Here is a 15,334-nt window from a genome sequence, read left to right as displayed (position 1 = left end):
ACCATTCGCACTCACATTCACACCGTCACTGAGTGGGAACTGAACCCACGCTGCCCGCACCAAAGTCAGGCGAGTTTTGATTGACAGTTGTGCGGGGTCTGTTTTCACCGCTTTCAGTAGACATGCCCACTGCGTTTGAGAGGAGAGAGAATGACTTGATTTTTCACGATTTTCAAACCTCAGTTTATGTCCTTGCTGATTATTTTTCATCATTCAAATTTGGCTGGGTTGTGAACGACACTCTTCTCTGTGGTGTGTCACGAGACAGGAACTTGGATGTATGGCTCGTAAAGGTTTTATGCTAGGAACAGTTTCACTTTGAAAAGATAAATCTACACTTTCCATTACTTCCTATGGGTAAATGAACCATTTCAATTGGATTTCACTGTAATCTAAGCTTGCTGGTTTTGCACTTGTTGCACATTTGGCTCGTGTCCAGTGTATTTGACTGCGTGACGTCAATGTATGCGCTCACGTGACTTTGGAGCTGGCCGCTTGTCAGACGAACACTAACATTTCCCTTCAAATACATCCCCAGCCCCAGAATAAAAAACTCTCATCAGCAACGAGGCAGTGAGTCAGAAAGGAGTGTCTGGTCCCGCCCACTGCGCTTGCGGCCATTATTAATTTGTGTAATCACGGAGCAGAGCTGGACTACATGCTAGCAACACTTTTATTATTTGCTTGTAAAAGTGCAGCAGCACCACCAGCAAATGTAATTGGAGGAATGTGCTGAGTGAAAAGTAGTAAAAGAGCGCATGAACACCAATAAACTGATAGAGTATAAACACTGTGACCACCGTGCAACCATAGCCCTCATTTAATTATTATTATTATTATATCCATCCATTTTCTGAGCCGCTTCTCCTCACTAGGGTCGCGGGCGTGCTGGAGCCTATCCCAGCTGTCATCGGGCAGGAGGCGGGGTACACCCTGAACTGGTTTCCAGCCAATCGCAGGGCACATCGAAACAAACAACCATTCGCACTCACAGTCATGACTACGGGCAATTTAGAGTCTCCAATTAATGCATGTTTTTGGGATGTGGGAGGAAACCGGAGTGCCCGGAGAAACCCCACGCAGGCACGGGGAGAACATGCAAACTCCACACAGGCGGGGCCGGGGATTGAACCCGGGTCCTCAGAACTGTGAGGCTGACGCTCTAACCAGTCGTCCACCGTGCCGCATTATTATTCTATATTTTTTTTTATTTAAAATTAACTTTAGTGTCATTATTTTTTTTCGATCATTTTCTACATTATATAATATTTTATTCTTTAGGTTAGCACGGAAATGTTTGTAATTTAATGGTTGTAGAATTGAATTTTAATTTTAATCAAATTTCTTTTGAAATAATTTGATTGTATTAAATTTCTATTTATGTTTATTTCACTTTTATTTAAGTTTAATTTAATTTATCTATTTTCATCTTTTTTGTATATATAATACTTAGTGTTGCATGTTATTTTTTTATATGTAATCCAATGTACTGTTGATCAATTGTTAAGCATCGTCTTGGTGTCGTGATGTCAAAATGTGAACACCATGATGAAGAAGACTGGTTAAATACCAATTATCATTGAACCAGAAAATGTATTTGTCCCTTCATGAATCAAACATCTGCTTTGAATTTTGCCAGTTGTGCAAAAAGTACTGAAACATTTACCACTTCGATGGGCATTCAAAGGTTTCGAAAAGATCAAATTAAGTTCACTTGTAAAGGTCATGGTGCATTTTAGGTTCATCCTGTAATTTCACCCAAAAGCCCAATATCCCTTTTTTTTTTTTTTTTTTCTTGGTTTGTGCAGCATTTTGAACAAGCTTTTAATTATTGCTCATGTTTCTCAGTTAGTTACATTTTTGGTTGTTTGGTTGTCAACACACTTTCCTCTTTTCCATCACTAGTACTCTTTGCTGACATGACACACCCAAACAAAAGTTAAAGAAAAAGCCAAACACACTTGTAAAGTTAATCCTCTGGATGCTCACTTAGATCCTGTTAGTTAGACCAAAATGCGTACGCAGCATTTCCGCGGCAAATGGATGAGTTTTTTTTTTTTTTAACTGCAAAATAAATTGATAGCCACTTAATAACATCCAAGGATACATTAGAGATGGATGGATGGGTGGATGGATAGGTAGGTGGGATTGATGAATGGATGGATTGACGAAAGAAAGATGGCACTCTCTGGTATTGTGCTTTATAAAAACATACAGTACTAACATAATAAAAGGTAAAGATTTAAACATTAGCGGCATGATGACCGACTGGTTAGCACATCTGCCTCACAGTTCTAAGAACTCTGATTCAAATCTGGCCCCGCCTGTGTGGAGTTTGCATGTTCTCCCCGTGCCTGCGTGGGTTTTCTCCAGGTACTCCGGTTTTCCTCGCGCATCCGAAAAACATGCATGGTAGGTTAATTGAAAACTCTAAATTGCCCGTAGGTGTGAATGTGAGTATGAATGGTTGTTTGTTTGTATGTGCCCTGCGATTGGCTGCTAACCAGTTCAGGGTGTACCCCGCCTCTCGCACGGAGTCAGCTGAGGTAGGCTCCAGCACGCCCGCGACCCTAGTGAGGATAAACGGTATGGAAAATTGATGGCTGGATGGTTCTCTTTAATGTTACCACAAGTTCCAGTTGCTGTTCTGTTTTTGTCAACACACCTCATACAAAAAAAAGCTAAACAGCTGACAGGTCTTGTCAAAGGAAAAGTAGTTTTACTTTATTTTACTTTTACTTTGATTTACTTCACAAGGGTTAACTTGTTTTTCTTCTTTTAAAATGTTGCTGTACAGTTAACATTATTCAATTTAGTTTTATATTAGTTTATTACATACAGGGTGATTGAAAAGTAACTCCCTATTTTAAAATACTTATTTATTCATATGTTGTAATATTTTTCTCAATTTTTTTTGTGTATGTTCCATGATTAAAGGAGCAAGTCTATTCTACCAAACCAACGACTTTGGAAGACCTTGAAGGGCAAATACGAGAAGTTATCTCTTCCATCCCACAAGAGTTCCTTGTGAAATCAGTTAATGCGGTTCCCAGGCGGCTTGGGAAACTGGTGGCTAACGCTGGCGTTCAGATCGAATTTTAAATAAAACTCCATGCAATACACTTTCTTCTCATCTTCATTTCTTGTAAGAATTATAGTTCCGAAATAAATTTGAAGTACTTTAAAATAGTTACTTTTCAATCACCTTGTATATTATTATTATATTAGTTTATATTAGGTGGCACGGTGGTCGACTGGTTACAGCATCTGCCTCACAGTTCTGAGGACTGGGGTTCAATCCCCGGCCCCACCTGTGTGGAGTTTGCTTGTTCTCCCCGTGCCTGCGTGGGTTTTCTCCGGGCACTCCGGTTTCCTCCCACATCCCAAAAACATGCGTGGTAGGTGAATTGATGACTCTAAATTGCCCGTAGATGTGAATGTGAGTATGAATGGTTGTTTGTTTGTATCTGCCCTGCGATTGGCTGCTAACCAGTTCAGGGTGTACCCCGCCTCCTGCCCGATGATAGCTGGGATAGGCTCCAGCACGCCCGCAACCCTAGTGAGGAGAAGCGGCTCAGAAAATGGATGGATGGATGGATGGATAGTAATATATTATTCTATTAGTTTATATTAGTCTTTTAGTCCCTGTGGAAAAAAGTTTCAAAGTTTCATTTCTTTTAATCTGCTGCTGAAAAGAAATCGCACGCCAAAAAAAAAACTCATTGTGTATAACAGTGTGTAACAGATGGTTTCGCTTTGCATTATCCCCTATTGGGTGAATTGTGTATTTTTAGCATAAAGTCATGTAAACACAGTTTGCATATCCGTCCTGAAGTCATGAATGGTTTCACAAACGGGGAGAGTGACTGGGGTGTACCCAAACTGCCCACTCGCTCTCTTCCTGGCAGCATGTGCCAGCTGAGACGCACGGTGTGGCTGGGCAGTACGCACCATGACTCAGACTGCTCTCCATTTGAAAAATTAAAAGAAAGGGAGGGGGGGGGGGGTCGTTTGGCAGATTTAAATGAGGCCCCCAGGAGGAAACATGCTGATCTCAGCACAGCGCCCTACAATCTCAATCACAAAGGAGGAAAGGAAGGAGGTTGGCGTACTGATGTAATGGCCTCACACCGACGCCATCGCCTTGGCACAGGAGCGAGGCTCGTCAGCATCCTCCCCAAAACCGCGTCTCTCCCAAAAACTCAAGTCATCCCATCCCTAACGCATCCTGACTCATACTAGTGAACGTCACTGATTTTCTTTTTTTTTTTTTTAACCTTTATTCTATTCATCCATCCATTTTCTGAGCCGCTTCTCCTCACTAGGGTCGCGGGCGTGCTGGAGCCTATCCCAGCTGTCATTGGGCAGGAGGCGGGGTACACCCTGAACTGGTTGCCAGCCAATCGCAGGGCACATAGAAACAAACAACCATTCGCACTCACAGTCATGCCTACGGGCAATTTAGAGTCTCCAATTAATGCATGTTTTTGGGATGTGGGAGGAAACCGGAGTGCCCGGAGAAAACCCTCGCAGGCACGGGGAGAACAGGCAAACTCCACACAGGTGGGGCCGGGGATTGAACCCGGGTCCTCAGAACTGTGAGGCTGACGCCCTAACCAGTCGTCCACCGTGCCACCTTATTCTATTCAACTCTGCTGTATTTGTTTGACAGAAATCTACTTTTTTAGGAAAATTTGACACAATAAGTACCTTAATAACACACATGCACACACACACATTCAGCTATAAATAGTATATCCTAGTAATGATTTTATCAAAGTGAAACTATTTGGACTGTGTAAACGGGTAGTAAAATTTATATTCGTTTTTTTATTTCATTTATTGGCAATAATTTTTTCTGTATATATTTGTCTTTCAATGATATGTAATCTACATTGAGAGGAGCCAGATGAGGTGGCTCGGGCATCTGTTTAGGATGCCTCCTGGACACCTCCCTGGTGAGGTGTTCCGGGCACCTCCCACCGGGAGGAGGCCCCGGGGACAACCCAGGACACGCTGGAGAGACTACGTCTCTCTGCTTGCCTGAGAACGTCTCGGGATGTCCCCGGAAGAGCTGGATGAAGTGGCTGGGGGGTGGGAAGTCTGGACTTCGCTGCTAAAGCTACTGCCCCCGCGACCCGACCTCAGATAAGCAGAAGGAAATGAATGAATGAGATATAATATATTTTTTTTATATTTTTAGTTTATATTTAGAATGATCATTCTTAAATTTCAAGTAAAAGTGAAACTTAAAGTAATAATTTGGTTGAAATTAACTTATTATTCAATTTAAAGTCATAATAATAACAAATGATTCACATCCACAACACTATTTTACCACCTGGGGGAAACAAAGAATTATGAATTAAAAACAGTTAATAATAATAAAACGGATGTTATTTTTATTTTCATTTTATATTTTTGTTGTAAATTGGATTTTTAAAATGTTTACTTAAAATAAAGATATTGCTTTAATTTAAATTAACCGTTAAATTAAAAGTAATAATATTAATAACTTTTTTACCACCACCTCGGAGAAACATTAAAAATAACTTCAAATAATAATTTTATTTAAAGTTACTGTTACCGTAAATTAAAATTTTAAATATTAGTAACAATAATAAAGTATACTGTCCATGACAGTATTTCACTCCCTGTGAGAAACCATTAAAGAAATACAAGAAAAATGAATAATAATAATAGTTCATATTTTAGTTTTAGTTGTATTTTTAGTTTCTTTTGCGATTATTAATAATTTAATTTAAAAAAATAGTCATTTAATTTGAATTAATTGCTCATGATAAGTAATAATAATAATAATTTCCTCCACTTGGGAGAAAGCATACAAATGAATAAAACGAATTATATTATTAATGCTAATAGACAAAAAGGTTTGTTTTTGTTTTTCAAATATTTATTTTTTATTTCAATTTAATAATAATAAAACTTCAAACATTAATTACCATTTACATTTTCAGTAACATATTTATACAAGTGAATAGGTTCTAAATGGTTAATTTGTCAATCTGATGCATAGTTAAAAATAACACTAGCACACTATTTCAAGAGCCAAAAACATTTTTCCAATGGCATGGGTTTATTTACAGTATAAAACAAATTAATGGAAAAAACACTTTCATATATATATATATATATATATATATATATATATATTTGGAGGTATATATATATATATATTTGGAGGTATTTTAGTTAAATGTAACCAATAATGAAGGTGCATTTCTATTTGTTCATTTAAATTGCATATGTCTCTTTGGAAGAGAAAATTTGCCTTGGGGACATAATTTAAACGGGACATCTGGGCCAAAAGAAAGTACTACCGGGGGGAGAATAAAATTACAGCCATTATTTTGTGTTCATGTTTGGAAGGAAGCTCACAATCTATGATCAAATGTTTTTGTAAAAAGCATTTAATTTTATTTTTCATGGGGATGACAAGAATGACCTATGTACTGTACATTATGTATAGCAAGATTTCAATTGTACTGAAGTTTTAATACTGTATGATAGATATATTGATAGATTTTCTAGAACTTTTATACAGCACAAAAATTAAAACGTTCAAAAGATTCCCACACGCCGTCTTCCTTTGGTTTAGTGCTGCCGCCTGGTGTTCATTCGACGCGATACTGTAATACGGAGATAGTGTGATTAGATTACGTGAATTTTTTATCCAACAAAAACCCTACAATTTTAGTTATAAGTAACATTCAACGTCCATGTAATATTTGGAATTAGTTTGAATCAGCAAAAAAAAAAAAAAAAAAAAAGCTTAGTCGCGATTTGAGCTCGGAGCTCGACTGGTTTCCCTGTGACGTCACGGCGACCAGGGCAACCAATCGAGCGAAGAATACCCGGCGAGGAAGGAGACAGGCGACGCGTAAACGACGCAAATATGGTGAGTGTGAGTGAAATATTCACGGGTAAAACACGATACACGTCGTTTACGCATTTATTAAGCCATTGGGTCGCTTTTCTTTGTTTCTCAATATTTTTAATAAGCTGGAACGACTGGCTACCCTTAGCCAGCCAGCTAGCCAAATTTGGATTGTAGTGTGAGTAAGCAAAACCGCTTTGCTGGCCGGAGCTAACGTTAGCTTCGCCAAAGCCTCCTCAACGCGCTCATTGTGGTTTTGTTGTTTGCTGAAGCTTGCAAAGAAGCATGTTTTAGTCCACACCGAGCATGCAGTGTTGGAGTTGGACAAGGAATCTTGACGGTGCCCGTTGATGATGTGTTGTACCAGGCTAGCGCGAGGTTAGCATTGAAGCGTACTTTCGTTTTCAATTGAGTCAAACTAACTTCATTGACGGGTTACGAAACGTCACAAATTGGAGAGGAACGTTAGCGCGGTTTCGATGTTTACAGAAGGGCTGGACAAACTTTTTCCTTCCAGGGGCAGTATTCAGAAAAGTATATTTTAAAGGACAGTCATAATTCGCCTTGTATTTACTATAAATGATAAAGATACAGTAAGCAGTGACATGTTTTTGTTATATATATTCTTTATGCTGAGTGGGCCGTGTACAAATTATTTCATTACATTTACAGTTTTTTCTCTAGCATGTTTTATCTTCCCCCCCCCCTCTCATAGTCCCCCCCCCCCCCCGATTCCCTTGTCAGTTGCGCCATACATCGACAATTAAGGCGTTCTATTTCTTCATGGATCCTCACTTAAATCCTTCCTTTGTTGAAACCCTCTAGCTTCTTTTCTGACCTCTTTCCTGTCGTCCTTCCCCTCAGACCCACTTTTTTCTGTGGCATCTTTTCCTCTCTTACCTTCATCCTTTCCTTTGTCCCTCCTCCCTGCCTTCCTTCAGACCTGTTTTTTTCAAGCATCTTTTCCTTCCTGATCTCTTCATAATGCCTTCTTTTCCCTGAGACGCATTTTTCCTTCCTGACCTACTTCCTCCTCTTCATTTTCATCCTGAACTCTTCCCTCAGTTTCTTTCCTTCACAGAAACCTACTTTTCTGCCTTTCCTCCTGCTGCCCTTCCTTTCTGACTTATCATTCCTTCCTTTCGTTTGTTCCTTCCTTCCATTTTTCCTGCCTTCCTTCTGACCTGATTTTTATTCATCCATCCTTAAATCTATCCTCTTTGTTTCAACCTGCTTTCTGCCTTCTTTCATCCTGCCTTCTGTTACACCTGTTTATATTAATTCAAGCATCTTCCTTCCATTCTTTCCTTTACTGACTTAACTTTTCCGCCTTCTTTTTCTTCCTACATTCCATTCTCTTTCCTGCTGTCCTTCCCCTCAATCCTGTTTTTTTCTTGGCATCTTTTTCTCTCATCTCTTTCTTTCCTTCCATCAGAACAATTTTTTTTCGCTGGCATATTTTCCTGACCTTTCTTTCCATTCTTACTTCCTGCCTTCTTTCCCTCAATTGCTTATGGTATAGTAGCATTTTATTGTCAGTGCTCAATGTATGGGGAACATACAGAAGGCCGAAATTACTTTTCCAAGAGGCCACTGTCACAAAAACACAAACATCCTTCCTGCCTTCCTTTCCTCAGACCCGCTTTTTTTTTTAATCAGGCATTGTTACTTAATTCCCTCCCTCCTTCCATCCTTTTGTCATGCCTGTTTTTTTTGTAGCTTAAACCTGGTTTTCTGCCTTCTTTACCTCTTTCCTTCCAACTTAGACCCGCTTTTTATTGCATCATACTCAGTCGTTACTTGTTTCATCTGCTACCTTTTTGGTGCATCTCATTTTACTGATATAAATTATTTAGCTTGTAACTTAAAACCTTCCTTCTAGAGAAGTCTAGTCCTCGAATCTGTAAGCAACTGTTAGGTTTAGTTGGGGGGAACGGCAATGCAAGACAATTATGTAAGACTCTATGGCTTCATGATAATGTTTTTATGGTCCAATAGTGTGAACAAGTTTTTGTTTTGTTAACTGCAGTTCCGCAATCAGTACGACAACGACGTGACCGTATGGAGCCCGCAGGTGAGCTGTTTTTCTGAGTCTCAAAATGTCTAGTTTGTAGAAGAAAAGTTGTAATGCTAGGCTAAATGCATCCATCTCGATGTCGATGATGTGTTCAGGGTCGTATTCATCAAATTGAGTATGCCATGGAGGCTGTGAAGCAAGGCTCTGCGACCGTAGGACTCAAATCCAAAACCCAGGCAGTCCTTGTTGCACTAAAGGTACGATGGCTCTTTTGACTTGCTTCCTTGTGCCAGAATCAATGTTAAATGTGGACAAGGAAGAATATTATAAGTGGCTATGTTTTTAATCCACTGACGTCAGTTGGTTACATTCAGAAGGAGAAGAGATCACTTGATTATCTGTGTGTTGTGTGTAGAGAGCTCAGTCAGAACTGGCGGCCCACCAAAAGAAGATTCTGCATGTTGACAACCACATCGGCATCTCCATCGCTGGACTCACTGCAGACGCCAGGCTGCTATGGTGTTTCGCATGTTTGTTAAAGGAGCACCGCAACAACAAGCACACACACACTAACGTGTCTTTCTTGCAGTAACTTCATGCGTCAGGAATGTTTGGACTCCAGGTTCGTCTTTGACCGTCCCCTCCCCACGTCACGACTCGTCCATCTAGTCGGCAGCAGTATCCTCACAGCTAGGTTACACATCCACTGTACACAACGAAGCAGCTTTTTTCAGGTAGTTACAGTATTGTAATTAGTGATGCACCGAAATGAAAATTCTTGGCTGAAACCGAAAAAGAGGGAGCCGAAAACCGAAACACCGAAAGAAATTACTGTTCTTGACATAATTACTACTTCCCTATTAGCCAGGGCTTGGGCGCCATCTTTTGGCATCATAGAGCATGCTACAAGTAGAAAGAGCACAAAACCATTTTCATGGAATGGCTGACTCTGAGGATAGTTTCCTCCAAAAAAACAAAAACCGTGAATACAGGACCACCTTGACTTGTTTAATTTGTTCCATGACCACGCTTGAACTCAAATCATCTTTCCCTGTTGAAATGAATGGAAATGCCATTAATCCGTTGCAGCCCCCCAAAACATCAACAATTTTGTATAATAAGAGAAAAACACTCAACTATATTGTGCTGTATAATCACATACAGAAATAGCATAACTGAATAGAATGTAAAGCTTCATATCAATGGACATTTTGTCACTTCTGTTGGTGTGCACACCTTTGCCAAGAGGTGGCAGTAAAATGCATGGATATATTACGCATAGATGACACATGAAGACTAAGCCGCAGTAATATTAGTTTTTTGTAGATCATGAAGAATGCGGTGTATGCACTTGAGCTTTGTTATATGCTTGTCTGTATGTGTTGCACCATTTGTGTTCAAATATCAGTTTAAAGGTTTATACCTACCACAACATCCATGCTTGTTTTGTATAGCCCGTCTATGGCATTTAGCATTGTTTATTAGCATTAAGTTAGTGGACTTTAGCAGACAACGTTACATGTGTAAATTATATACGCTTTTGTCGTGGTTTTATGTTTAAATTACACAACGGTAAACTTTTAGTTGCAATGAACCCCTTGAGTCAAGCACTGCTGACCTTTTTTTGAGTAATTGTTTGCTATCTGCCAAACTCATGCTTGTCGTGGCCATCTAACAGTCTTAATTCCAATCTTTGCTCGCCAGACAAGGCAGAAAATCAGCTGAACGATCTTGAAAAACTCTTAAGTTGGGTCATTCGTAAGTCGAGGTACTACTAGTGAATAGCGAATAGGCGGAGTTCACTGCAGTCACTGAATGGTTTCACATAAGAAGAGCAGCCATCGTCCTTGACAGAAGCTCAGAAACACAAATCCCAACACAGCGATACGGAAGGAGACCATATGGCGTCGGGCTGCTAATCGCCGGCTATGACGTGAGTTCACTCGCTTGTTTTGTCAAATGTTATTTCAAAATGTGTTTAATGTGCATTTGCTTGTGTCAGGACATGGGCCCACACATCTTCCAGACGTGCCCGTCGGCCAACTACTTTGACTGCAAGGCCATGTCGATCGGCGCCCGCTCGCAGTCGGCCCGCACCTACCTGGAAAGATGCATGGACAAGTTTGCAGATTGTGAGCTCTGCTTGAAGGCAACACTTATGACATCATGTGCTCCTTTGGAAGGCCAATGAATCACATTTCAGTGAACCCCCGTTTGTCTTGGGCGATATGTTCCTGGCCCATTCGCAGCAGATGAAAATCTATGATGTAGGGAGATTGTAAAACTTTTTTAAAAAATATTTAGACTCCTCCCAGCTACTGTGGGTCGAAGACGAAGGAGAAGTGGAAAGCGGTTCTTAGGCAGAAAGAGAAGAGAAAAGCACAGAGCCTAAAACTGAATGTGGGGACTTTGAATGTTGGGACTATGACAGGAAAAGCTCAGGAGATGGTTGACATGATGATGAAAGGTTGATATATTGTGTGTCCAGGAGAGCAGGTGGAAAGGCAGTAAGGCTAGAAGTTTAGGGGCAGGGTTAAAATTATTTTACCATGGTGTAGATGGGAGGAGAAATGGAGTAGGGGTTATTTTAAAGGAAGCGTTAGCTAAGAAGGTGGCACGGTGGACGGGTTAGCACATCTGCCTCACAGTTCTGAGGACCGGGGTTTAAATTCCGGCCCTGCCTGTGTGGAGTTTGCATGTTCTCCCCGTGCCTGCTTGGGTTTTCCCGGGGTACTCCGGTTTCCCCCCACATCCCAAAAACGTGCATGGTAGGTTGGTTGAAGACTCTAATTTTCCCTTAGGTGTGAATGTGTGCGCGAATGGTTGTTTGTTTATATGTGCCCTGCGATTGGCTGGCGACCAGTTCAGCGTGTACCCCGCCTCTCGCCCGAAGATAGCTGGGATAGGCTCCAGCATGCCCATGACCCTCGTGAGGACAAGCGGTACAGAAAATGGATGGTTGGAGTTAGCTAAGAATGTCTTGGAGGTGAAAAGAGTACCAGATCAGGTGATGAGGCTGAAACTTGAAATTAAGCGTGTTATGTATAATGTGATTAGTGACAATACCCCAAAGGTAGGATGTGACCTAGAGGTGAAAGAGAAATTCTGGAAGAAGCTAGACGAAGTAGTTCTGAGCGTCCCAGACAGAGTCGTGATTGGTCCAGATTGTAATGGGCATCTTGGTGAAGGAAATGGGTGATGAAGAAGTGCTGGGTAAGTTCAGCATCCAGGAAAGGAAGATGGTGGGAGACTTTGCAAAAAGGATGGAAATGGCTGTAGTGAACACTTTCTTCCAAAAGAGGCAGGAACATAGGATGACCTACAAGAGCAGAGGTAGAAGCACGCAGGTGGATTACATCTTGTGCAAACGATGTAATCTGATGGTGGTGTGTAAAATGACTGGTGGTGGGTGTTTGGGAAATTAAATCAGGAAACAATCTTGTCTTTTGTCATTTTAATATCTTCGCAAAGAGAGACAGTCGAGAGGTTACATTAGACCCGTGTCTCCGCTCGTCTCTGAGACACACATCTGAAAGCAATGCCTAATTAAACTGAAGAAATTGGAGGGGAATGGGGAAAAGAAAGAAGGACCTATTCACAAAGTTATCTTGTCCGTGAGAGAAAAGGGAGTTTGAAGAGAAGGGAAGTGCACTCAACAGTGAAAATGAAAAATAGTTTTCTATCACAACTCAGGTTATTTATGTCATTGCTGTCCTAGTTACCACATTGCATCAAACTATTAAGCTACTAAGTAAATTTGAAAAAGGCCACACAAGAACAAAGGACTATTGAAGTAATAAAATACACATAACTCTAGAATAATATCATGAAAGAGTATATAAATTATATTTTGTCATTTTGCCATAACATAGGGAAGAAGATTAAGAAGACAGCGGTGCAGCAGAGAGCCATGTGGTGGAAACTGAGAAAGGAAGAGTGTTGTGCAGCTTTTTGAAAAGAGTTAGCCAGGCTCTCGATGGACAGGAGGAGCTTTCAAAATACTGGACCACTGCAGCCAAGGTGTTCAGAGAGACAGGCAGAAGAGTACTTGGTGAATCTTCGGTAGGAAAGGGGAGAAGGAGAGTTGGTGGTGGAACCTCAAAGTACAGAAATCATACAAGGAAAGAGGTTCGCTAAGAAGAAGTGAGACACTGAGAGGACCGAGGAGAGGAGAAAGGAATACATGGAGATGCGACGTAGGGTGAAGGTAGATGTGACAAAGGCCAAACAAGAGGCATATGATGACATGTATGCCAGGTTGGACACCTAAAGAAGAAAATGATCTACACAGGTTGGCAGACAGGGGCATAGAGATGGAAGGATGTGCAGCAGGTCAGGGTGATTAAGGATAGAGATGGAAATGTGTTGACTGGTGCCAATAGTGTGCTGGATAGATGGAAAGAGCCCCTTCCTGTTTGCTATCACGCTATGCGTAAGCATAGCAACTATTAGCATTTTAGAATTTTATCAATTCTCATGAGCAATGTTACCGGACTAAGGGTAAAAAAATAGGCCTTGTTGAAGTGCCTTAGCTCTTTCTGTCCTCGGGTTGCTATCTTGCTATGTGTTAGCATATCAACTGTTAGCATTTGATCAATTCTCATTTGTGCCAGTACCTGATCACTGGACATGGTGTAGTATCCCTATCAATTTGCCTTGCAATATGTCGTCGGGTTGCTATCTTTGCTCTGGTAACATGTTAGCATTTCATCAGTTCTCAAACACGTATTTGATGTTCAGGTAATTTGAATGAGTTGGTCCAGCACGGCCTGAGAGCCCTCAGAGAGACCCTCCCCACTGAGCAGGACCTCACCACCAAGGTGCTCGACACATCACATTGTACATTTTTTATTTATTTATTTATTTATTTTAAATCTCATGTTTCTCTTGTCATGGGATGCAAACATATCGATTTTTTTAATTAATCAATTTTTCAGAATGTTTCCATCGGCATTGTGGGTAAGGACATGGAGTTCACCATCTACGACGACGACGACGTGGCCCCCTACCTGGAGGGTTTGGAGGAGAGGCCGCAGAGGAAGGTGATGATGTCATCATCATTAAATGCACACCTATAGTATATGAGCACATTTTCTTTCTTTACTGTACTACAAATGGGTGGAAGCATTTATTTGCGCGATTTTATTTGTTGGGGTTTTTTTTAGGTTACTGATAATTAATATGCCAGGTAGAAATGGAGTGTAAAACAAAATTAGGGAGAAATTCTGTGAAAGGTCAACAAGCTACATATTAGCATACCAACTGTTAGCATGTTAGAATTTTAGCAATATTCAGAAACATTACCAAACTCGAGGGCAAGATGTGAAATCTTTATCAATCTACGTTAGTGTTTTATCCACTCAGTTTGCTATCTTGCTATGTTTTAGCATTAGAACTGTTAGCATGTTAACATTTTGTCCATTCTCATTTGAAACGGTATGAGATGACAAGGCAAGGTGTAAAATCCTTATAAATCTGCCTTGACACTTTATTTTGTCAGGTTGCTGTCTTGCTGTTATCATTCCAAGTGTTATCATGTTAGGATTTTATACGTTCTCATTTTAAACTGTACCAGACGACAGAGCATAGTATAAAATCCTTATAAATCTGCCTTGACACTTTTGCTTGTCAGGTTGCTGTCTTGCTACATGTTAGCATATCAACTGTTAGCATGTAATTAGCATTTCATCAGTTCTCATTAAAAATAGTACCTGACCACAGGTCTGCCTTAGCACCATCTCAATTAGGTTGCCACCATACTTTGTTGGTATGCCAACTGTTAGCATGGTAGCATTGTGTCAGTTCTCATTATGGTACTCGACCACAGGGTGTGACGTAAAATCCTTATTAATATGCCTTGGCGCTTTCTCTGTGCATGTTGCTATCTTGCTACTTGTTACACCAACTGTTAGCATGTTGGCAGTCTGTCTCAAGCGTTTACCACTACAGTGCATGTCCACTGAGGCACAGGAAGGCTTAGAATTAACATTATAGGTCCTCACAAGTTGTTCACGTGCTATAGGTTAGCCTATTCACTATTGGTATTTTATTAGGGAAGTTCTTAGTTGAACAGTGGTTTGTTATTTTGCTGATGAACGTTTTTGCTGCGTCAGGTGGCCGCGCCCGCAGATGATGACGCCCCCGCCGCAGCCGTGCCCGACGAGCCCATGGAGCACTGAGGCGGAACCCAAAGCTGACGCACTTCCTGTTTGTGACAAAAAAGTTAGAGATGTGCCACCTGCCCAAAAACATCAACCCCTACCTATTCTGCCAGCATCAGTTATTGAGTGCTTTTGTATGGGTAGAATGTACCTTGTATTCAACAAATAAACTCCACTTTTTTGAAGTCACTTGTCACGCAGTTTTGTCACATACTACAGAACCATTCAGTATTTTTGTTGTGACTACATGTGAAACTA

General features: G+C 40.7%; 1 protein-coding gene across 2 annotated transcripts; it reads left to right on the top strand.

Moving 5' to 3' along the window:
- Positions 1-6,805: 6,805 nt before the first annotated feature.
- Positions 6,806-15,261, top strand: psma1 (proteasome 20S subunit alpha 1). Of its 2 annotated transcripts, none has more exons than XM_061774035.1 (10): positions 6,806-6,919; positions 8,928-8,972; positions 9,071-9,172; positions 9,331-9,434; positions 9,505-9,593; positions 10,778-10,848; positions 10,918-11,047; positions 13,656-13,735; positions 13,853-13,957; positions 15,029-15,261. In XM_061774035.1, the coding sequence occupies exons 1-10, from the start codon at positions 6,917-6,919 to the stop codon at positions 15,092-15,094; spliced, it is 795 nt and encodes a 264-aa protein (XP_061630019.1). In that variant the 5' UTR covers positions 6,806-6,916; the 3' UTR covers positions 15,095-15,261. The 2 variants fall into 2 exon arrangements, with proteins under 2 accessions (XP_061630019.1, XP_061630020.1); XM_061774036.1 differs by lacking the exon at positions 6,806-6,919 and adding an exon at positions 7,165-7,276.
- The last annotated feature ends 73 nt before the right edge of the window (positions 15,262-15,334 follow it).

This window comes from Phyllopteryx taeniolatus, chromosome 5, assembly GCF_024500385.1.
Source record: "Phyllopteryx taeniolatus isolate TA_2022b chromosome 5, UOR_Ptae_1.2, whole genome shotgun sequence".
In the NCBI taxonomy this organism is placed as follows: Eukaryota; Metazoa; Chordata; class Actinopteri; order Syngnathiformes; family Syngnathidae; genus Phyllopteryx; species Phyllopteryx taeniolatus.
This window is presented reverse-complemented; position numbering and strand designations above follow the sequence as displayed.

Bases quoted from the DNA above. Each gene is read 5' to 3' on its own strand.
- psma1 (XM_061774035.1), top strand. The intron at 9,173-9,330 runs GTACGATGGCTC...TGTTGTGTGTAG, and splicing joins CAGTCCTTGTTGCACTAAAG to AGAGCTCAGTCAGAACTGGC. The intron at 9,594-10,777 runs GTATCCTCACAG...ACAGAAGCTCAG, and splicing joins CGTCCATCTAGTCGGCAGCA to AAACACAAATCCCAACACAG.